General features: G+C 37.8%; 1 protein-coding gene across 2 annotated transcripts in view; it reads left to right on the top strand.

The window, feature by feature from the left end:
• Positions 1-23,206, top strand: part of HEATR5A (HEAT repeat containing 5A) — a 159,325-nt gene that overhangs the window by 131,649 nt on the left and 4,470 nt on the right. Inside the window, exons 30-34 of one of the 2 annotated variants that reach the window (XM_027870004.1) lie at positions 415-542; positions 2,862-3,009; positions 5,227-5,499; positions 14,943-15,167; positions 21,625-21,776. In XM_027870004.1, the coding sequence (XP_027725805.1) occupies positions 415-542; positions 2,862-3,009; positions 5,227-5,499; positions 14,943-15,167; positions 21,625-21,776 (926 nt within the window). Of the gene's footprint in view, positions 1-414; positions 543-2,861; positions 3,010-5,226; positions 5,500-14,942; positions 15,168-21,621; positions 21,777-23,206 lie in introns of both variants that reach the window. The other variant, XM_027870003.1, reaches the window with a different exon arrangement.

Below are 23,206 nucleotides of genomic sequence, written 5' to 3'. Positions count from 1 at the left end.
ATTTGGTAGAAATCTTTATTTTTAACTTTTACTTTAGGATTGTGAGAGCTTTTATGAAATTCAGGCTTTAACATGAATTTTTAAAAAAAACTTAGAAATTTAGTGAAAAAATATTAAGGACAAATATTTACTTCTCTAGTATAATTTAGTTTCTGGTCTCCCGGCAAAGAGATCTTCCTTAAGCTCCTCCACCCTTCAAAAAACAACTTTTGAGTATTAAACAGTTGTATAGTATATATTTTTCATTAGTTTAATTAACTGATCTGCCTCTCAAAACCAAGTCGTTTAACCTCTAGATTTCTGTTTTAACTGATTTATTTAGATGAATATGTGGTAGACAATCAGATTTCATGTTATAGATCCTGTGTTTCTAATTTTACGAAATGGTTCTCAGGAAAGTCTTTTTGTCTGTAGGAATCAGTGTGGAATTTCTTTGTTCCCTACGTTCAGATGCAACCATGGAAAGCATCACTGCTTGTTTACATGCACTACAGGCTTTACTAGATGTTCCTTGGCCCAGATCTAAAATTGGCAGTGATCAGGTAATCTGTTCATTTGCTGTCATTGAATTCATGAATTAAGAAATTTGGGTCAAATTCCTAAGTTATAACACTGACTTTCTATGTAATCCATTAAAATCGTTTTGTATTATCAAAGCACTTACTAAGTTCCTGCCATCTTATTGCAAATACCTTTGAAAAATTACATCATTTTTTTTCTTATTTTCTTAGACCTAAAACAAAACAAAACAGTGCCCCCATTTCACAGGTAGCACCATTTGTTGGGCAGGAGAACACAGGAGGATTCCTAATACTAACAGCTATTCTAGCACAGGTTCATTTTTGATCTGGTCAGACAGGAAGACAGCTTTAGAGGGGTTAAATAAGCTTATTTTCGTCTAGTTTTCTCAAAAGGGTTGCTGATAATGGGAGCTCCAACTCCTACAGCATTTCCTAATCATACTTCTCGCAGGGGTGAGTGAGAATGGTAGGAGCTATGACTCCTACCAGTCCCCTAAACCTCAATGGGGGCCAGTTGAGGCAAGCACACAGATTCGACTCAAGCCTTGATGGGGTTGATCAGGGCAGGTACATGCCTTCCTCTATGCATTACCCAAATCCCAAAATGGGTTCCCCCGTTACTGAGCAGTGCCTGCTTGCTTTATAGGGCAACAGACAAAGAAGACATCATGCCAACATTAAGCTCACAGGTTAACTGTAGCAATATTGTCATGACCTAGCACAGCGCACGCAGAGTAATTATCACATTATGTCACCCCTATATCTCACTGCGACTGCAGTAGAAGTTATTTTCAACCATAATTTATGGGAAATAGTATGTAGGATCCTAGAACTATTATCTAAAAAGAAATAACAAAATCCTACTTCCACACACTAAAATCCACCTTACTTACGGCCTCTCTCCTATCTCAGGTATTTTTTTTCTGGAGATCTGCTTATTTTACAAGGCTCTGTAATTTCAAGCAGTACAGGTATTCCTTCCACCAATATAGATCCCTTTACATCTTGGTAGATGGTCTTCATAAGTTTCCCTGGCTTAAAAAAACTAGGAGCCAGTATTTTAATTATGAACCTTTCCAACTTAGCTATGCTGCTTCTCAGACTCGATCTTGAAATTTTTCCAGCTAGATGTAAGCTATTAAATCTTATGCTTTTGTTGCATGGCTTTTAAAAAACTAGATCCACCTCCATGCCATTGGAGTTTGACCCTTTAGAAAAAAGTCACCAGAGAGAAATTAAAAAGTAGATGAAGAATGTTATAGTTTAAAAATGACAGTTGATCCAAGCTATTTATTAGCTACTTATCTAAGTACTAGGACATCTGCTTCCCTGTTCTGTTCTTTTAGTCAAATAGCTTATCAGTTTTATAGTTCCCACTGATACTTTGGTGAAGAAGATGACATTATAACTAAAAAATTTGAGCATTAACTTTATAGTTCAGATCCATGCTTCATCTTACCTCAGTTGCTCATTATCACAAATAATCAAGAATTGACTTAACTACAACTACTAAAACATCTAATTATTTTCAATTTTCTTATTGTGGTGAAAAGATAAATTCGACCTAATTTCTTCTCTTATTGGAACTGATAATATACTAAGTAAGATTTCACTAGTTTACTTCCCCACTTTATAATTAGAAGACCTATTACCTTGTCTGATACCTGTAATTCTGAACATTGAGTTTCCGTCTTGATGACTTATTTATCTTTCATTCTTTACTATTATCAAAAAATTTTAATACATTTGATATTAATAACATTGATTATTAATTTGAACTCAGGTCCTCCTGAATCCAGGGCCGGTGCTCTATCCACTGCGCCACCTAGCTGCCCCTAGAATTAGGTTTTCAATGTGAAGCAAACATTGTTGTATGTGTAATCACATATTTCAGGAACTAGCCGTTCTCATTTTTGCTTCTGCTCTAGCTGCTTAAATGTGTTTATATTCATTCCAATGTTTGAACTATTAAATGTAATTTTATTATGCATTAGTGATTTCATAATTAACACTAACTTAGTTTTATATAGGATTTTTCAACATATTCTTAATGTTATTGAGCTCATCATTCTTTTATTATGAAATGGGCCTTTTTTTTTTTTTTTTTTGAAATAAAGAACTAAGTATTTTTCATCTCTTATTAAACAGCTTCCTAACACTTTGGTGGTTTTCAGTGGGTTAATCAATCTACTATACAGATTCTTGTTTTTTCCTGATTATGTACTGAATTTTCTAAATTTGACTATACTATTTAATTTTAGTATTTTTTCAAATACTAACATACAAAAATAAATAGTATATTTGCTAATATGAATTTCAACACAGTACTTTCTGCCTCAGGATTTAGGAGTCGAGTTGTTGAATGTACTCCATCGAGTAATCCTGACTAGAGAGTCACCTTCCATTCAGCTAGCTTCACTTGAAGTTGTAAGACAGATTATCTATGCAGCCCAAGAACATGTAAAGGAAAAAAGGAGAAGTGCAGAAGGTGAGTATCAGAAGGCCAAAAATTAATCACAGAGCATCATCAGAAAAGGGCATTATATCCTCTTGGGGGAAAACATAAATAGATAAGTCAGTACAAGATGATTACAGAGTAAATTTTGAGGGGGGGGCCAGCAGTCAATAACAATTGAAGGAATCAAGAAGGACTTCCTGTAGGAGGTAGCACTAGAGCCAAGCTTCTGGGAAAGCTAGGGGTTTGGCAAGGTTAAATTACAGAGGAAATTCATTTCAAGCATCCTGTATCATCTCAATGGATCTCACAACCTCCAGTGGGTTACTTTGTCATCACTGTGTAATAACTCCCAGGTAGATATATCTAGCTCTGTAATTTCTTTCCTCCTACTCCTTCCCTAGCCCCAGCTGCCTACACCCCATCCCGGCCACTTGCCTGCTCACACCATTTGAATGAGATGAGAGTTATCAGTTCTGTTCCTTCTTGTGAGAGGGAGGATCACAAGGTCTTACCCATTGCCTGCCTCTGGCTACCAGACCCTTAGGCACTGTAGTCTTCTTTCCTACTGATACAGCCTGTGGACACTTTGGCCGTACCATCAGCCTGGACTCTGTACCCTTAAGACTTAATAGGCCTTGTCATCTGCCCAGCAGCTGAACTTCCTTTTATGTGCTGTCTCCCCAAATCAGAGTGTGAGCTTCTTGAGAACTGGGACTGCCTCACCTTTTCAATTTTATCCCCAGTAACATTACTTGTTAATAGCTATTTCTGACTGGATGTCCCATAGGCCTCTCAAACTCAGTATGTCCAGAATTAAATTCATTTTTTTTCCCTCTCAAACCCCACCACCCTTCGTAAGTATCTTATTTCTATTAAGTGAACCACCACATTTCTAGTCTTCCAGGTTTACAACCTCAGAGTTATCTTTGATGCTTCCTTTTCCCCCATTCCCCATTTGCATTCATTTACTAGTTTTACCTCCAAAACACCCTTGCATCTTTTCCCTTCTCTTTATTCACAAAGCCATTGTCTTCATCATGCCTTGACTGGACTATTACAAAAACCTCCTAATTGGTCTCCCTACTTCTATTCTCTAATCCAGCCCCCACACAGCTGCTAAATTGATATCCTAAAGCACAGTTTTGACCATATCAGTCCCCTGTTCAAGAAGCTTTAACCAACTCCCTTTTGACTTTAGGATAAATAGAAACACATCTGTTAAGTATTGAAAGCCCATGTTTGAACACCACCTAGCTCAAAAGTAAGACAGTCCCTGCTGTCAAGGAACTCCCATTCTAATGAGGAAAACAAAGCAGCTGCATGGCATAGTAGATGGAGTGCTGGGCCTGGAGTCAGGAAGACCTGTGTTCAAATTCAGCCTCAAGTACTTGCTAGCTGTATGACCCTGAGCAAGTCACTTACCTTCTGTCTGCTTTCGTTTCCTCAATTGTAAAATGAGGACAATAATAGCACTTATCTCCCAGGGTTGTTGTGAGGATCAAATGAGACAATTATCTATAAAGCACTTAATAAATGCTTATTGCCTTTGCCAGTATAGATAAGGTCCATTTAACCTCTGATTCCTCTCCACAGTTTAATTTTGGCCTGTACTTGTGGAAACTGAAAATATTAGTTTATAGATCAGTTAAAATGTTAATGAATATTGAAGAAGTGCTCTATTTAATACAGTACTGGTTTGGCTACTGGTACTGACTTGCATGGTTGGAAAGTAGTGGTAAAAATCTTTAGGCCAGCACAAGTTTTGGCATGCTGATAAGCTAAATCATTTATCTTCAGTTCTGCAAAGTACACTCTTAGTGGGATAATCACATGCCTCCAGAAGACTCATGAAGGTTATGAGTGAAATTGTCTTTGAAAATATTATTTTGTAGATTTTTGTGAGGCATTCCCTATTCCAATTCTGCAATCTTCACTTAGCTGTCAGGCTTTAAATGGGATTGAAGCTGTGTCTGGAGCAATCTCTGTTACAATAGCTTTGCTTTCTGAACCTCCTACTCTTTTATCTGGTCAGTCATTTAATTAGAAAATATTTTAAAGCATCCAGTTTAACTAAGAATAAAGTGTTCCTTCCCCTACTGGAACCTAGTTTTAAATGATGAAACCTGTTAGTTCCGTGATTGCACTTTGTTTCAGACTTGGCACGCAAATACCCAGATTGTATTTATGTTTATTTTAGCAAACCGAAGGCTGGAATATTTGTGAAACTTTAATCTTTATCCCTTGTAGTTGATGATGGAGCTGCTGAAAAGGAAACCCTGCCAGAATTTGGAGAAGGAAAAGACACAGGAGGACTGGTACCTGGAAGATCTCTGGTGTTTGCAACATTGGAACTGTGTGTATGCATTCTGGTCCGGCAACTTCCGGAGTTAAATCCTAAACTGACAGGTAGTCCAGGAGTAAAAGCTGCAAAAGCACAGATTCTGTCAGAGGATGGAAATAAATTGGTTTCAACAGCATTAATTATCCTCTCTGAACTTCCTGGAGTGTGCTCTCCTGAAGGTAAGATGTGATACATGATTTTCTTTCATGGATTGGGAAGTGGGAAATAATGTTAAAAGATAATGGAGTCCATCCAAAGAAAGAACTATGGAGTTTGAATGCAGATCGAAGCATACTGTTTGCTTTTTTTTTTCTCTTCTGTTGTGTTTTGTTTCCTCTTTCTGGTGGTTCCTCTTATTGGTTCTAATTCTTACTTACAACATCAGTAATGTGAAAACGTGTTCAATAGGAATGTATGTGTATAGCCTATATCAGATTGCGTGCCATCTTGGGGATAGAGGGGGAGAAAAATTTAAAACTCAAAAGCTTATGGAAGTGATTGTTTTTTAATATCTGTCTGAATATCTTATTATCAATAATTATAACATTGAAACACTAAAAATTACTTTAACAGTAAATAGAGAAGGTTATTATAAACTTAAAATTTTCCCAATTATTTGCCTTAATTTAGAAACAAATCTTAAATCTAAATTAGATTACTCTTGCTAACTCCTGGCCTAGAGTGACACAAATTACCTTTGTGTGCATACAATTCTTTCCTATACAATTAAAAGTCCAATAAAATAGTATAAAAAGAATCTGTGATTATAACAACAACAATAGCTAACATTTATCTAGTACTTTAAAGCTTTTTACACTTATGTATTATTGCATTTGATCTTCACAACAACCTTGGGAGGTAGGTATTATTATTATCCCAATTCATAGATGAAGAAACTGAGGCAGGCAGAAGTTAAATGTCTTGCCCATGGTCACATGGCTAGTAAGTATCTAAAGCAGTATTCAAACACGGATCTTCCTGACTCCAGTACTTTTTCTACTGTGCCATCTAATGACAATAGACAGTCCACTATAGAAAACATTGTGGAATAGACATTGATATAATAAAATATGACATTTTAAGTTATCAGTCTATATTTTATTTTATTGGGTTAAAGATTTTTTTTTTGAGGCAGTGGGGTGAAGTGACTTGCCCAGGGTCACACAGCTACTAAGTGTCAAGTGTCTGAGGCCAGATTTGAACTCAGGTCTTCCTGAATGCAGGTCCCATGCTCTATCCACTGTGCCATCTAACTGCCCCCTTTTTTAAAGATTTAAGTCAGTGATTGTGTTCACATTTATAGTACATGATGTGAGATGTAAATTTGTTTTTAGCATATTATTTTCCCATATACCTTTATTTAATAATAAATTCTTCCCAAGTTTTTATTTTTTATAGGTTTATCAGACACGAAGTTTGTGTATTTATTTCATTCTTCTAGATTTCCTATTCTGTTTCATTGATCTAATTTTCTATTTTCTACCTAATACCATATGGTTTTAGTCATACCTGCTTTGGACATTCAAGTTCACCTTTGGCAGCTTTGTTTTCTTTTTTCCAAAGTAACCCCGTGATATGTGTCTTTTTCCCCATATAAATTTTGATAAGATTGTATACACTTCTACAAAAAAATACTTTGATTAACACTGTATTTGTTCTCAGTCAGCAAGAATTTATTAATCCCTTTTTATGGGCCAGGCACTTTGCTAAGGACATTTTGGATACAAAAATGGCCAAAAATAAAAACAGGCTCTGCTCTCAAGGAATAAATATGCATCCTAATGGGTGAGACAGAATGCAAATAGCTAGGTATGTAGAAACTATATACAGAAAATGAAGGTAATCCTAACACAAACACATATATAGACATAACCTCTTAAAATCCTTCAGTCCCAACCCAGGTGCCACTTCATCAAGGAAGCATTTTTCTGATCCCCTAACCGGAAATAATCTCTCTTTTATGGAACTCTCATAGCATTTTGTACCACTTCTGTGCATCTCTTCTGTATTCTAATTTGTGTTATATCCGTGTCCCTATCTTATCTTCCCCTTCTCAGTTTTAATCTCCTTGAACCATAAAGATTTATTCAGTTCTATACTCAGAATGCCCAGTGCAGTGTCTTAGTAGACACTCAATTCTTTGTTAAATTGATTTGAAACCCAGGGTCTCCCCATAATTAAAGGCCCAGCTTAACTCAAGTCTCCTTTGGGAAGCCCATATTAATCTTTGCTTTATTTAACTCCTATTACACTTATTATGTATAATAACCACACAATTAAGCTGTCATAATCTCTAATTTTATACTTTATGTTCTCTGTTTACTTCTCACATGTCTTAACAGTGGTATAAAATTGTTTGGCTGAAGAGGAAAACCAGCTGCTCCTTCTCTCTGACTCCTGCCTCCTATGGGTAGATCCACATTCCCAGCTCCTCCCTTCAGGAGTCCCTTGGCTTAAGAAAAGTCAGTGCTTTTCTTAGATTCCAGGAGGAGGAAAGATGAGGCTATTTAACTTTTTTCTGAGGAGAGAACAATAGGAAAGAGTTGCCTGAGACTCCTGCCTCCTGGGGAAGCTTCCTACCCTTCCCACCACCTTGTTGGTTCATTTGTGCTCAGTGGAATACTTGGTCTGAATTCATAGTGCTCTCTGCTTTGGGGGAATTTAATAACCTATCAATAAAAACTTCTTTGGGGGCAGGTTGGTGGTGCAGTGGATAGAGCACCAGCCCCAAAGTCAGCAGTCCCTGAGTTCACATCTGGCCTCAGACCAAACACTTGACACTTACTAGCTGTGTGACCCTGGGCAAGTCACTTAACCCCAATTGTCTAAAAATTTAAAAATTAAAATAAATAAATAAATAAAAACTTCTTTGGATTGTTTGCCTTTCTCTGTGTCCCCAGTGCTTAGCATAGTACCTGGCCCATAATAAGTGCCTGGCTTGATAGATGCTTTTTGATTGATCTAGCCCTGAGGTGATTGAAATCCTTGCCATTTTGGCTGACTTTGAGCAAATTAAATACAGAGTGGTAATACACAGTCTTAGCTTAAGAGCTAAGCTTAAGGAGCATTTAGGTGGTGATACTCACTAGCTGTGTGACCCTGGGCAAGTCACTTAACCCTGATTGCCTCTCCAAAAAAGAAAAAGCTAAGCTTAAAAGCTTAAGAGCTTTTATAGACTAGGTGGAAAGATATGTAAAATAGACTTTAAAGATGCAGAAATAAGCTTTGGTTTGGATACCTCCTTCTTAGAAGGGGAGGTAGAGGAGGAATGTCACCTTTGTTGCTCTTGGCTAACAGGATAGCTATAGTTTTTCTCTTCACATAGACCTTTTTCCAACACCTCAGCCTGTCTGAGCAGTGAATGGTAATGGTAATAAGAGCAACAGCAACTAGAGTGCTTCAACTCTGTTATCCTCTCTCCTTTTAACCTTCTTTCCTTAATGAATTTGGTACATGGCTCACAATTTTTCTCTCCGCCCTATCTCCTCTCCTCTTACTAGGGAGCTTCAACATACATACTGACTGTTCCTTTAATACCCTAACCACTCAGTTCCTCAACTTACTCGCTTCCCACAAGTTACTCCTCCACCCTGTCTCAACCACGCACTTTCCATCACTGACAGATATACTACCTCTCTGTTCAAGAATTCTAAAATCTCCTTATTTGACTGTAATCTATTGGCTTTTTACTTCTCTCTCTGCTTTTCTTTGTTTGTTTGTTTTTTGTTGGGTTTTTTTTGTTTGTTTGATTGTTTTTTGTGCTTGTTCTTTTATTTTGCTTTTTGACAAGGTCACACAGCTAGCAAGTTTCAAGTGCCTGAGGTCAGATTTGAACTCAAGTCCTCCTGACTCCAGGGCCAATGCTTTACCTACTGCACCACCTACCTGCCCCTCTACTTTTCTTTAAAACACCTACTTCTTGTCTCCCCTGTGCCTTTAATCTCTTGATCCCTCAATTTTCTCTCACGCCATCTCTCCCAAACTAACCACCCTCTCCTCTTACCCCCATCTTGATCTGTTGGTGAACCAGTTCAGCTCTACACTGTCTTCTCTTTAATCTCCATCCCCTGGATATTGTCAGTTAACACTCAGCCAAGCCCCAACCTTGAATCACTCCCACTGTCTCCCATCTTTATTCCTACACATATGCTGCTGAACAAAGATGGAGAAAATCATGCAACTATTTTGACTGAATCCACTACACATTTATCTTACACAATCTCAACTGGGCTCTCACTGGTGCTGGGCAATCCTGCTATACATACTCCCTTATCAATTCACTATCCCACTCTTTACAGTGGCTCTTATTTTTCTTCTCATGGTGTTGTAATGAGCAATAAAAGTTTGCCAGGACTCAAACCATATATGAGAGATTTCACTTAACATTCTTCACTTATTTCAGATCTATGCTTTTTCCCAGTTTGTCTTAATGCCAAATAATATAATAAGTTCTGACTTATCTTAAACATCAAATTAGGAAAGACGCATTTCACTTAAAATGTGACCAGAATGAATTCAGTTACATCTGTATCTGTGTTCCAAATGGTATTACACAGAATCTTGGGTTATAATTTTAATACTATAGTATTATATTTTACACAGATGCTATTTATTCCAAACATTTCATGTTATGGGGTCCACTATTTCCAGCCAATCCACAGCCAAAGATTGTAAAAGTGGCAATCTGATATTAGGATTTAATCTACCCCAGTTTATCACACTTAAGAGCACTTTTTAATTTAGTTCATATCTGGGTTCCACAATCTCAGAAGGAACCCATAACTTATCAATTTACTCATAGCTCTCTATGAATTCTTCCTAACTTCCCAAATTAAGAAACAATTTTTATTACAAGTTCCCACTAAAATAAACACATGACATTTCACACAGCCTTCCCTCTTAAAGCCAAAACTTTCTCAACCCTTTCTGTCAGCATACTTAAAGTGTCTCATAAAAAGATCTACATCTGCCTTATTACCTTCAGATTCTTCCCTTATGCCATCCATTACTTTGTTCACTCCTTAAATTCTCCTTAAAAAGTTTAGTATTCAATGGTGTTAAACAAACTAATGACCTATTAAAGAATTTGATTCTTAAGGTGCAGATGTTGGCTCTTAATACGTCTATAACATTTAAACTGTTGAATTATTAACATTTCTGTTATTTGCTAAGAAATGGAAGCACCAAAAATCCTTTATGATGCTTTTAGTCCTTACAAAATTTTTTTAACAGCTTACAAAACTTGGTCTATTCAAGTAATAGTTAAGTTCTGGCATATTATTCACAAAAGCAGCAACAAAGCATTTTCAAGTTACTTTCAGAAATAAGCTCCTTTTGTGTGGATAAGAAGCAATACATTTCTTGTCAAAGAAATCTGTGATAAAATGAATAGAAGTCTCATATAATTTATAGCAAGATTTCCAATTTCACAATACACCAATTCAAAAAGTTACATTTACATTGATCAGTGCTTAATTTTAACTTGTATGATTCCCTAAATACCAAACTAGATATTCCAGTCAAACTCAATTACCTTTTGGTTGTGTCCCAGTTCACAAAAGATTTTCCCCTTTTTGATGATCCAGGAAAAGGTTAAGTGCCAGTCAAGTTCTGAAGTGCAAGCCTTGAAACTTTCACTGATACACCCCCCAAACCTATAAAATCAGTGAAATGACCTTCTTCTCTAGCTGTAAAACAATAAACCAGTTTTTCCCAGGGGCAGGGGGTGGGGAGGGGTGATTGAAAGAACTTGACCATAGTTCCGAAATGTGAAGAAAGAGAACAAAACCAAAAACTTTCTAAAAATGTAAATTAGCTAAGAAGACACAGAGAGACATAATAAGAAACACAAAGAGACCAACAACTTAGCTGAAAATTCCTTGCTAGCTTAGGCTTTCTATCTAAAAATCAAGTTAAAATGTACATCTTTGCCAATCTGCAGGTTCCAGGGCCATATAACTATAAAATTTGGTCTCCAGCAGTCTCCTTAGGGGGAACAAAGCCATCTTTGGACACGTTAGTTCCCATGGGGAACACACAGAGATACGAACAACAACAAAAATAACCCTAAACTTTTGTATTTCCAATTCATACACATATATCTGTATATTTTATCTTATTTATTTCAGTCAGTCGGCCACCCAAGAGAACTAAGGCGTTTACTTGTAATGTGCCCACTTTGACTGAGTCACCTTGGAAATAGGGCCAAAAACCCAGCCCCCTTAGTCCACTCCAGAGGCTCAATAACCTATAGCAGGGCTCTTCCCAAAGCCCTCTTTGGCCGAGTCTTCCAGCTAGGGAAAACTAACCCTGGTTCTGATAATCTTTATCCAAACATCCAGCCCAGTTATCCAAGTTGGATTCTTAAATCCGCATCAGCTAGGATACCCTTAACCAAATAAGGCCTTACCTTTGTCCCCTTTTACCATGCATGATCTGCTTTTTCTTGTAGTTAGAAACTCAACCCAAAGACAGGGGAGTCTGAGATATGAGTGGAGAAGTGAAACTCCCCAAACCAGATGCTGGTACCTAGCCCTGCCTCTGACCTCTCTGACCAGTCTGAGTCACTTTCTCTCATCATAGGCTACCGCTGCCTCCTTATCAACAGGCAATCACGATGTCACGATACGTATTTGATAACCAAGTTTGTTATAAGAGAAATGAACATGCATATGGAATCCAGTGGGTTCACAGCCCTTAAAGAAGTTTGTATATTTATACACTTCACTGATATTGTATATATTGTACGACCAGAAGAGGGGAAAATAGGAAGGGGCATGGCATGGGAAGGAAAAGATGCAGTAACCCTTCCCTAAGGGGAGGAGCAGGGCAATGGCAAGAGTCACATTCTTTTCTTTTGGGAACCACTAGGCTACGAAGATAGGAGGGTCCACATATCTGCAAAGCGGCCCAGCTGCACAAGTATTATCCCAGACTAGCTGGTGGCTGTCTTGCTTTTCAAGGACACACAAGGATGTCAACTTGGGGTGCAACAATAAATTTTGTCAGCTCAGGGGGAGCTTTGTCTTTGGCGCATTCAGGGCCTTCTGCATTCTCTGGGTCCAGTGTCTCTGGAAAATATGACAACTCAAACAGACAAATTCAGAGGACTCCTTAACAGTCCTCATTCTCTGTGATTTGCTGCAGTCTTTGATGCTGCTCATTAATCACTTTCCCTCCTTGATACTCTCTTCTCTCTAGGTTTTCAGTACACCACTCTCTTCTGGCTTTCCTCCTACCTATCCAACCACTCCTCTGTCTCCTTTGCTGGACCCTCCTCCAGATCACACCCTCTAAGTGTACCTCAGGGCCCTGTCCTGGGCCCTCTTCATTACCATCTCTATGCTGAGGATGCTCAGATCTGTCTTTGCTGCCCCAGCCTCTCTGCTGACTGGACTCACATCTCTCTAACTGGATATCCAGTATACATCTTAAACCCAACAGGGCTAAAACAGAACTAATTGTCTTTCCTCCTCGACCTTCCCTGCCTCCTACCTTCCTTACTATTGATGAGGGCAACACTACCCTCCCAGTCCTTCAGGTTCACACTCATCCTGTTCATGACTCAGTTATCCTGGATTCCTCATGTCCCCAGCATCCAAGCTGTTGTCAAGGCCTGTCAGTGTCACCTTCGCAGCTTCCTCTGATACTGCCATCCCTCTAGAGTGGACCCTCATTACCTCAGGCCGGGACTATTACAGTAGTCTGCTAGTGAGTCTGCCTGCCTCAAGTGTCTCCCCATTCTAGTTTATCCTCCATTCAGATACTAAGGTGATTTTCCTAAAGCACAGAGCCGATCATGTCATCCCCCTACTAAATAAACTCCAATGGCTCCCTGTTACCTCCAGGATCAAATACAGAATGCTCTGCTTGGTATTCAAAGCCCTTTATAACATAGCCCTCTCCTACCTTTCTAGTCTTTGTACACCTTTCTCTCCAACACATATTCTTAGATTCAGTGACACTGGCCTCTTGGTTGTTCCACAAACAAGATACTCCATCTCTTGGTTCTGGCATTCTCTCTGACTGTCCCTCATGCCTGGAACTGCTCTTCCATCTCCACTAAGACAACTGACCTCTCTGACTTCCAAGTCTCAAGTAAAATCCCTTCTTTTACAGGAAGCTTTTCCTGGCTCCTCTTAATTATAGTGCCTTTCCTCTCAATTATTTCCTATTTATCTTGTATAGAATTTACTTTGTATATTTATTTGCATATCATCTTTCCCATTAGACTGTAAGCTCCTTAAGGGCAGAGACTCCTTTGCCTCTTTTTGTATCCTCAGTGCTTAGCACAGTGCCTAGCAAAGAGCAGGTACTCAATAAATGTTTATTGGTATATTTTTACTTTGGTTGACCGTCATCACTGGTCATGAAGGCTCTGTTATCACAGCTGAAACCACTTAAGCACGAAGGCTATGGCATGGAGCACCTGTAACTGCCGTTCTACTTCCTCACAAACTGTTGCTACAGTCTCTGATAATTAAGCCACATTTCCTTTCTCTAATATATTACCTTATAGAAGAAATCACCTGCCCTTTCCCTCTTTCTTATGTAGAGCAAGGGTTAAGATTTCAGTCATACTCCCACTGCTGTCTTTAGGATCAAGTAAATAAATATCAATTACATGTGTGTGACCTGTTTTCAAAACTAGATCTTAAGTACCTGTGGCCAAGCACATACACACTAAGTCCTTCTTTCTTTCTTTTTTTTTTCTTTTTTCTCTTTTTTGGCTAGGCAGTGGGGTTAAGTGACAAGCCCAGGATCACACAGCTAGTAAGTGTCAGGTGTCTGAGGCTGGATTTGAGTTCAGGTCCTTCTGACTCCAGGGTTGGTGCTCCATCCCCTGTGCCACCCAGCTGCCTCTACACCAAATCTTAAAAGAACAAGCTAGAAAAAAAAAAGTATATGTTGATTTGAAGTGAATTACTAAGTAGCATATATTTGAAGAATTTTATTTTTATAGAGCTTTACTGGTTTATAGAATCAGTTTTAGAGCTGAAAGTCAACAAATCAGCAAGCATTTATTAAGTGCCTACTGTGTACCAGGACTTTAATTTATCCTAACTGCTCATTTTACAGATGAGGAAACTGAGGCCCACAGTGATTAAATGATTGTCCAAGATCATACAGGTAGTAAGTGACAGAAGTAGGATTTTATCCACGGTCCTCTAATTCTAAAATCAGTGATCTTTCCATTATGACAAATTTTCAACTGATATATCAAATGCATATCAAATGGCATTTAATACTATTCTGATTTGTCCAAAGAAGTGATTTAATTCTTTTATTAAATAGTTCACACCTTTGAGATTCTGTTTCAACTAAAGACTAGATATACTACATTTTTAAAGCACCAAATATAATCTGAAAAATAAATTCTGTATTAGAAACATTATTGTTAAAGATACCTTATAAAGGTCATATCACTGATCTTAACAATTAAAGTCGTTTAGCAAGAATATCCCAATAGCAATAAGTTGTATTTTAACTTGCAACAGGTATTGACATATCCTGATCATTAGATCATAGATTTAGAGCTGAAAGGGAATGTGTGGATATGGCTTTTTAGGCATACTATAAACATGTGAAATTTAAAGTAGGAAAATGCATTTTTTTATTACAGGAAGCATTTCAGTTCTACCTACTATTCTATACCTTATAATTGGGGTCCTCCGAGAAACTGCTGTGAGGTTACCTGGAGGCCAGCTCTCTCCTACTGTTGCAGCTGCTCTGCAAGCCTTGAAAGGAATATTGTCTTCTCCCTTGGCTCGAGCAGAGAAGAGCCACGCTGCATGGACAGACCTTCTTCGAAGTGCTTTAACAACAATCCTAGACTGCTGGGATCCAGGTAATTAAGGCTTTGTCGGTAAACAAAAACTTGTCCAGTTTTCTTTTTAGGGTGGAATTTTAAATAAAATTATAGCAAGTTCTGAAATCTTTTATTTGATAAAACTGTCTATATTCATTGGATATGTGTTCCATAGGATAGGCACATGTAGGTAGAAACGTAAGGACATAATTGTTCACGTTTTAGTTTAGTCTTTAACCTTTATAGGAACTAAATGTCATTCAGTCTTGTCTTGAGGAACAGCTGAGACAGTATGTTTAATAAAAATAGAAGCACTGTCCAGCATGACTGATTAATCACCACCCATCAGGGTTCAGTTTACGTTTTTCTTTGGTGGTTTGCAATTGTGGCTGTTTAAGCATTTTTAAAAGCTCATAAATATATTAGAAAATTGTCCATGCCTCCACTGCACTGCCATTATAAAATTCAAAGTCTACCCCATCCTGTTATCACCTAATACAGCATTTTCTTGAAGCTAGGTCTCTGTCATTGAAGTTAGGTTGCATTATTATTCCATTCTTCTGTCTACCCAAGTATCCCACTCTTCGTTCTGCAGTCAATGGAATGGCATTAGGTATAGCTTTCTAACCAAAAGATAACTTTTGCTTTGCTTTAAAAATGAAAGTTCCTGATGGATATAACTTATTGACTTTATTGCCATGAGGTTTGAGTTTGCTGTTCTGACTATTCAGCTAAACTGGTTACTTTTCTTTCCTTGTTACTTGTATTATCTGATGCCATGAAGACTATGTTACTTAGTCTACTCTGTTTATATGGTATTGTGTTTTCCTGTGAACAGTTAAAGTGCTTTAAGCACTGCTTTAAAAAAGTAATTTTTCTAAACATTCAAGAGTGTTTTGAAATCTTAAATCCAATACTAAAATTCAGTTCTCTTATTTTTATTTAAATAAAAAGGTTAATACAGTTTAAAAGAGGATGCTCCCTGATTATATAGTGACTATACAACCATATTTTTAAACTCATTATGATAATACCTGCATTTATATAATTTTTTAATGAAGATTTCAAATGGGAAAAGAATGTATAAGTAGGTATAAAAGCACATGAGTAGTACTTTCAGCAACAACATTAAAAAACTATTCATTAACTATACTCAGGCTAAGCGACACTAAGCTGAATGCTAGTTTTTATAAAATGTAGGTCAGAGCAGGTCCCTGTCCCAGAAAATCTTACAGGGTTTTTTTAATCATTTTTATTGAAAGTCGGTAGGTAGGAAAAAAAACTAGAACCATTTAAGGAAGACTGACAGTAAGTTTTTGATTTTCATAGATTGATGGAAAGGAAAACCGCAAAGTGGGTTTTACTCCTACTTTGACATCAGGTTCTACAAAAACAGTAAAACAGGTGACTTCTTTGACTAGAATTAATCTATATCATCTATGAATTCACGCAACAAAGGATTGCTTCTAACACAGTATTTACTCAGTCATGTGTCTTCTTTTTGTCCTTGATAATAGCCTTTGATAGCATAATTACTTATATCTAAGTCTCATTTTTATATGGGGCATGTTGCTCTTTAGTGCAGTATATCCTGTACTTTATTCAGATACCCAGAAATCCTGTGGCAGAGGGCATAGCCAAATTGATATGTATTTCAGATCTTTTTTATGTCTTGTCTTTTCCTCTTAAGCTTCATTGTGTTTTTGTTAAACATTTTTATCATATCAAAGTACAGATAATAGAAATATTATCTTTCTGCATTATCTGGCAACTATAGATGACAAATAAGTTGTTTTTACGGCCCTACTTAAATAGTATTTACAATCTCAAAAAATAGTATGTTTCCATTTTTATAATTTATTTGTTATGATGGGTAAATACTTTGTCAAGACCACAAAATATTCTAGAAATGTGGGCCAAAAAACTTTTAGAATGAGCCTGTTCATTTGTCTTTAAGAAAATCTGACTGTTACAACATGTGCTGCAGAACTTTAAAATGTCGTACTAAATTAACTAACTCACATACTATAAAAAGATCTACTATTGTTGCTATTGCTCTCACTGACCCAATAAAGGCACTAGTACTTTAAAGGGTTTTTGCACCCGTCTGAGAAGGACATAGGAGTAGGGAACGGCACAAGAGTTTTAGAAAAGGGATAGTAGGATAAAGAAGATTCTCATAGAGCTTCATCTCCTTAAGAGTGAAAAAACATATATACTACTTGATTAGAATATAGTCATATTCATAGAATTAAGAGTTATAAGGTACCTAAAAAGTTCTTCAGTTCAACACAAAGTATAAATCCTCTCTACAATGTCCCTAATTAATGTATGATTATTTGGACTCTTTTTTGAAGACTTCCAGGGATGGGAATTTACTAGTAGTCCCAGAAGCAAGCCATTCTAGATATAGGCGCCTCTCTCTGTCTCTCTTTCTATCTCTCTCTCTGTCTGTCAAGACAACTCTAATTCATGTGAAGGAGTTTTTTAATTGTTTTTGTTTTGGGGGTTTTCTTTGGTTGTTCTTTTTTGTTTTGGTTTTTGGTTGTTTGTTTGACTGTTTTTACCATAAATTGAACCAAAATCTGATTCCTTCTTATCTTCATGAACTGGTCCTAGTCCTACTCTCTGGGGACAAGCAGAATGAGATTATCTCCCAATATGACAGTATTTGAATATTGAATACAGCCTGTCACAGTCTGCCTAAAGTATACTGTTGTCTGAATTCCCCAGGTACCCTCCAAATCTTGCTTTCTTTTCTTTGGACATGTTCCCACTTGTCAATTTCCCTATCTATATGTGGCACACAGAATGGAATACAATACTGCAGATGTGGTTTGGCCAAGGCAGAACACAGTCACCTTTTTTCAGTTATCAGAAGTCTGCCTTCCCTCCATACCATTCCCACTCCCTCATTGAGGAAAAAAAGAAAAACAAAATCCTGGTTTTATTTATGAATATAATTAAGCAAAACAAATTTCTGCATTTGTCCATGTACAAAAATGATATGGCTTATTCTGCACTATTTAGTCCTTCACTTCGAACAGGAGATGGATAGAATTTTTCATCATTAGTCCTCTGGAATCCTGGTTGGTCATTATGCTGATCAAAGTTCCTAATTCCTTCAAAATTGTATGTCTTTACCATATTGTTGTCATTGTATAAATTACTCCCCTAGTTCTGTTCACTTCACTAAGTATCAGTTCATACAGGTCTTCCTAGGTTTCTCTGAAATCATCTCCATCATTTCTTACAGCGAAATATTATTCCATCACTTTTATATGCCATCCTCATGTTGTCCAGCCATCTCCAATTGATAGGCACCCCTTTCAGTTTCCAGTTCTTTGCCAACACAACAGGAGCTATAAGTATTTTTGTATATCATTATTTAACTTTGTTTTGCTTAGAACTAATCCCTTCCTTAAATTACTCTCCCTCCAATTCTCCCTTCTTCCCTTCCCCCTATTTCCCTACTGAGTGAAATCTATTTCTGTACTGAACTGTGTGTGTCCATATGTGTTTGTGTATTCTTCTGTCCTTTGACTAGTTCAGATGAGAATCAAGTTAAAGTATCAGCCACTCCCCCCAACCCTTTCCTCCTTGCTTGTATAGATTATACTTATATACCCTCATTTATGTAAGGTAAATTATTCCTTGATCTCCTAATTTACTTATGGTATCAGCTTTTATTTCTAATTCACGTACCCATTTTGACCTTACCTTGGTATACAGTATAAGATGTTGGTCTGTAGCTAGTTAGTCCAATTAGTCTTAAATTACCTCTTTTCCCAGTCAGTTGTTTTTGCTATGAGATACTTTGTATTCTTTTCTTTTCTATTTTTTTTTTCAGTCTTTTGACATTGTTTTATTTCTTGTTGTTAATAAAGGCATTAGCTTCTCTTTGGTCCATTCTAATTTTCAGGAAGTTTATTGCTTAGGTAAAGTTTGGTACTTGTGCCAAGCTGTTAATTCCTTTTCCATTTTTTTTTTTTTTTGGTCATAACTCTCCTTTCTTTTTCAGTTTTTTCCTCTATCACTATGATTTTTTTTTCTCGCTGCATCTGTTCTAGAAATGCTAGTTGAATTATGTGCCCAAGGTGCTTGTAGGTGTTTTGGAGTCATTCTCCTGGGTTTGTGTCTTGAATGTCCCAGTCTCCTTAATAGCTTTCTATGTTGGGATTCTTTTTTGGTTTGCTCATCCTTCCAGCCTACTTCCTTACTTAAGACCTGATGTCTGGATTGGTCCTACCACTGTTTCCTTGGGATATTGAGTACTATGTTATTCCAGTAATCTCTAGGTGCTCCCAGATCCAGTCTGATCCAGGGCAAAATCTGATTGTTGCCCTTCTAATCTGTGTTCTTCAAAGGTTCCTGACCTGGATTTGATCCTGAGCAATAGCGCTCTCTGCTCACCTCATTTGGAGGTTTAGTAGACCATTGCCAGACTCAGCCCCTGTCAGCCACCTGGAAAGCTCTGCTGGTTCAGAGTGACAGAAATGAAGACTTCCTTTTGATCTGAGATTCCTGCCCTTATTATTCCTCTTCAGACTTTAGGCTGGAAGCTGGAAATGAGACCAGGTTCTGCTGTCCAGGGTTCCAAGCCACACAGTTGCTGCTCGTGTCTTAACTCACTCCTTGCTTCATACATGCTTACTTTCTTGCCCCAGAACTGGGTAGTGAACAATAGAACTACCAGTTGGCACGTATTCCTGTACCCTACACACCTTTGTGCTGAATCTAGGATCTCATGGACTGCTGCTCAGCCTATCCCTGCACCTGGTCAGACATTCATCCCCGGTATCCACATACTTCTTTGTCTCCTTATGTCAGACTGGGCTGGAAAATGATTCGTTGTGTTTTTTTGTCTTGAATTTCCCAATCAGGAGTTAGTCTGGTGCATTTTTTAGATCTGTTTAGAGGATGGGGGCGGGAGGGGGGTGGTATTGGTTTTTAGTGGGTGATGTAAGGGGTAGAACTTGTTATTCTTCTTCCTGCTACTCCACTATCTTGGTGAAGTAAGCCTCTGTGAGGCCTCTTTTCTGAGACAATAGTTCTGAGATAGCTATGAGAGTACATTACTAATATGGCACCTGAAGTGAGGGAAGGGGCCTCACATCCAGAGAACGCTTCAGCTGCCCTGCTAAGCTTTAAAAACAGAAAGTTTTCTTGTAACTCTTTACCTTTCCATCTTACAGAAAGATTTTACATTTAGTCTACACATACTTGTTGATTGACTGTAACCGAAGTACAAACAAGCATATAGTCTGTGCAGATCACTATTTTGTTTTTTTCAGCAAAGGTACTGGTGTGGTTTGCCATTTCCTTCTCTAGCCCATTTTACAGATGATTTGCCCAGGGTCACTCAACTAATATGTGTCTGAGGCCAGATTTGAACTCATGAAGATGAATCTTATATCTACTGCTTCCATATGGCTGCCTAGATTTTACCTTTTAATACCATGTATCCAGCAGAAATTTATTTTTAAATTTTTATTTTTTATTTTTTTAAATTTTTGAAGTATCCCAAGAATTCATAGTTATTTCACAATAGAATGTGTATTCCAGTAGGGTTTGAGTTTCTTAGTTTTTCTCCATTTGGAAAATTAAATATGAACCTAGCAGTACTTTAAAAAAAAATTTATATTTTTTTCCCAATTACATGTAATAACAATTTTTAACATTCATTTTCAAAAATTTTTGAGTTCCAGATTCTCTCTACCTCTCCCTCTCATCCAGACAGTTTGATCAAGATTATATACATGTGCAGTCATGCAAAAACTTATTTCTATATTAGCCATATTGTGAACAAAAACACGGACCAAAAAAAGAGAAGAAAAATAAAGTAAAAAAATAGTACGCTTTGATCTGCATTCAGATTCCATCAGTTCTTTCTCTGGAGGTAGATAGGATTCTTCATCATAAGTCCTTCGGAGTTGTTTGGATCATTGTATCACAAAGAAAACTATTGAAACTAGAATAACTTAAAAGGCACATCTTAAAATCTGCGACATGGCAAATGTTTTTGATTGTTCTCCTGACACACAGGTGGCTCTGTGGCCTCATGTCTTTGCCTGGCAGGTGTGCACAGGCAGAGGGCATGTGAATTCTCAGTTTTGGGCCCTGTCCTTTAACAGCCACTGATTAGTTACTGATGGTACTTCAGACAGGACCAACATTTTACACTGGTAAAGTAGAGGGATGTGATGGGTGAATCTTGAAACTTGGATGTCACTGGCTCATTTTGAAGCACCAGATAAGGCAGAATGATGGAGAGAGGGGACAGGAGGGTGGAGCGTGAGATTTAGAACAAGAAGATTTAAGTCCCAACTGCACCCCTTCCTGCTCCATGATAAATCACTCAGCTTCTCTGGGCTTTGGTTTCCTGATCTGTAAAAGATGAAGGGTTTGGACACCGTGGCCTCCGTGGCCCCTCCTGGCCCTCGGTCTAGATTCTGTGTGCAGAGCCTGTCTCTAATGGATCATTTCTCTTTAGTAGATGGAGCACAGCAAGAACTCGATGAGATCAGCCTACTTACTGCCATAACAGTATTTATCTTGTCTACAAGTCCAGAAGTGACCACCATCCAGTGCCTGCAGGAGCGCTGTATAGAGAAGTTTAAACTTACACTTGAGTTAAAAGACCCAGTAGTAAGTGTCCTTGGTAGATTAATCATAGCTACTTGTATTAAACTCCCATGATGCTCTTTTCCAATCTGCTGTCTTCCTGCCTCCCTCCTTTAAGGGACCAGATTTTTCACTGAATTGCATATTCCTTCCAGCAATGCAGATTGCACCCCATCTGTACCTGCCAATACTATCCACCCCTCATTTGTGTCCTCCCTCAAGAGTGCTTCCTGAGACTTCATGCCTTCTTTCCTATGACAATTTCACAACTACTCAGAGACTTTCCAATCTAGTAAAATCTGCCCTAGATTATGCATCCCACTTTAAGAACCCATGGTCATCTTCAGGCCAAAGTATAGTTTATGTTTATGGAAAAAGCCATGTGATAGAGTAGGAAAGCTATTGACTGGAGCCAGAACCACCTCTGATATATACAACCTTTATGACCATGGACAAGTCTCTTAGCCTTCTCGGGCCCCAGTTTCCTCATCTGTAAAGTGAAGGGATTGACCTCTTGGGTCTAGAGCTTCCAGCTCTGGAGCTGGGTTCATGTGATTCTGGGACTTCTTATTTATTCCTTTTTGAGTGGTGAGACCAAATAGTTTCCACTCATAATTGGAAAGGGCTTATGGTTCAGTTTTTGAAAAGTTTGATGTTAAAACATTCTCTAATGTTGAAGTTCACCCATCTTTTAAATGTGAACACCAAACAACATGAAATAAATTTGTTTCAAGATATTTTCAAATGATAATTTGTGAGTTTTTACATTAAGACTTCACAGATAACCTAAGGAAGAATCAAGTCTGTTACTTCAATCATACCTCACTTGAGGTGACTACAAAGTAATGAAATTGATTTCACAAACCCCACCAAGAAGTCACTATCATTACAGAGTTACTAAGCTTGAATTCCTTCTACTCACATAGAACTAATAAATTCTGTTTTTAAAATAAAGGATCCATGGATAGAGCACTGGCCCTGGAGTCAGGAGGACCTGAATTCAAATCGAACCTCAGACACTTACTAGCTGTTTGACCCTGGGCAAGTCACTTAACCTGATTGTCTCTCCCTACCCCTACCCCCACCCCCCAAAAATGTTTAGGAATCAGTTCTAATTTTTTTTTTTTATTGTGAGGCAATTGGGGATAAGTGACTTACTTGCCTGGAGTCACACAGCTAGTAAGTGTCAAGTATCTGAGGCTAGATTTGAACTCAGGTCCTCCAGACCTCAGGGCCAGTACTTTATTCACTATGCCACCTAGCTGCCCCAACCAGTTCTAATTCTTAAGAAGAAATGTAAATTACACATCCCACCCTTAGAGATATTCAGATATATTCTCAAAAACCAACTTTTTTTTTTTTTACCCCATGCCTTCCTTTTACAATGGAACACATGGCTTTATGGTACCACTTTCATGTATTTTGACACAGTCAGTCAAGTGCAGACCTTAATC

This window comes from Vombatus ursinus, unplaced genomic scaffold, assembly GCF_900497805.2.
Source record: "Vombatus ursinus unplaced genomic scaffold, bare-nosed wombat genome assembly UNPS02014794.1, whole genome shotgun sequence".
NCBI lineage: Eukaryota > Metazoa > Chordata > Mammalia > Diprotodontia > Vombatidae > Vombatus > Vombatus ursinus.
The sequence above is the reverse complement of the archived record's forward strand: the minus strand, read 5'-3'. Positions and strand labels throughout refer to the sequence as shown.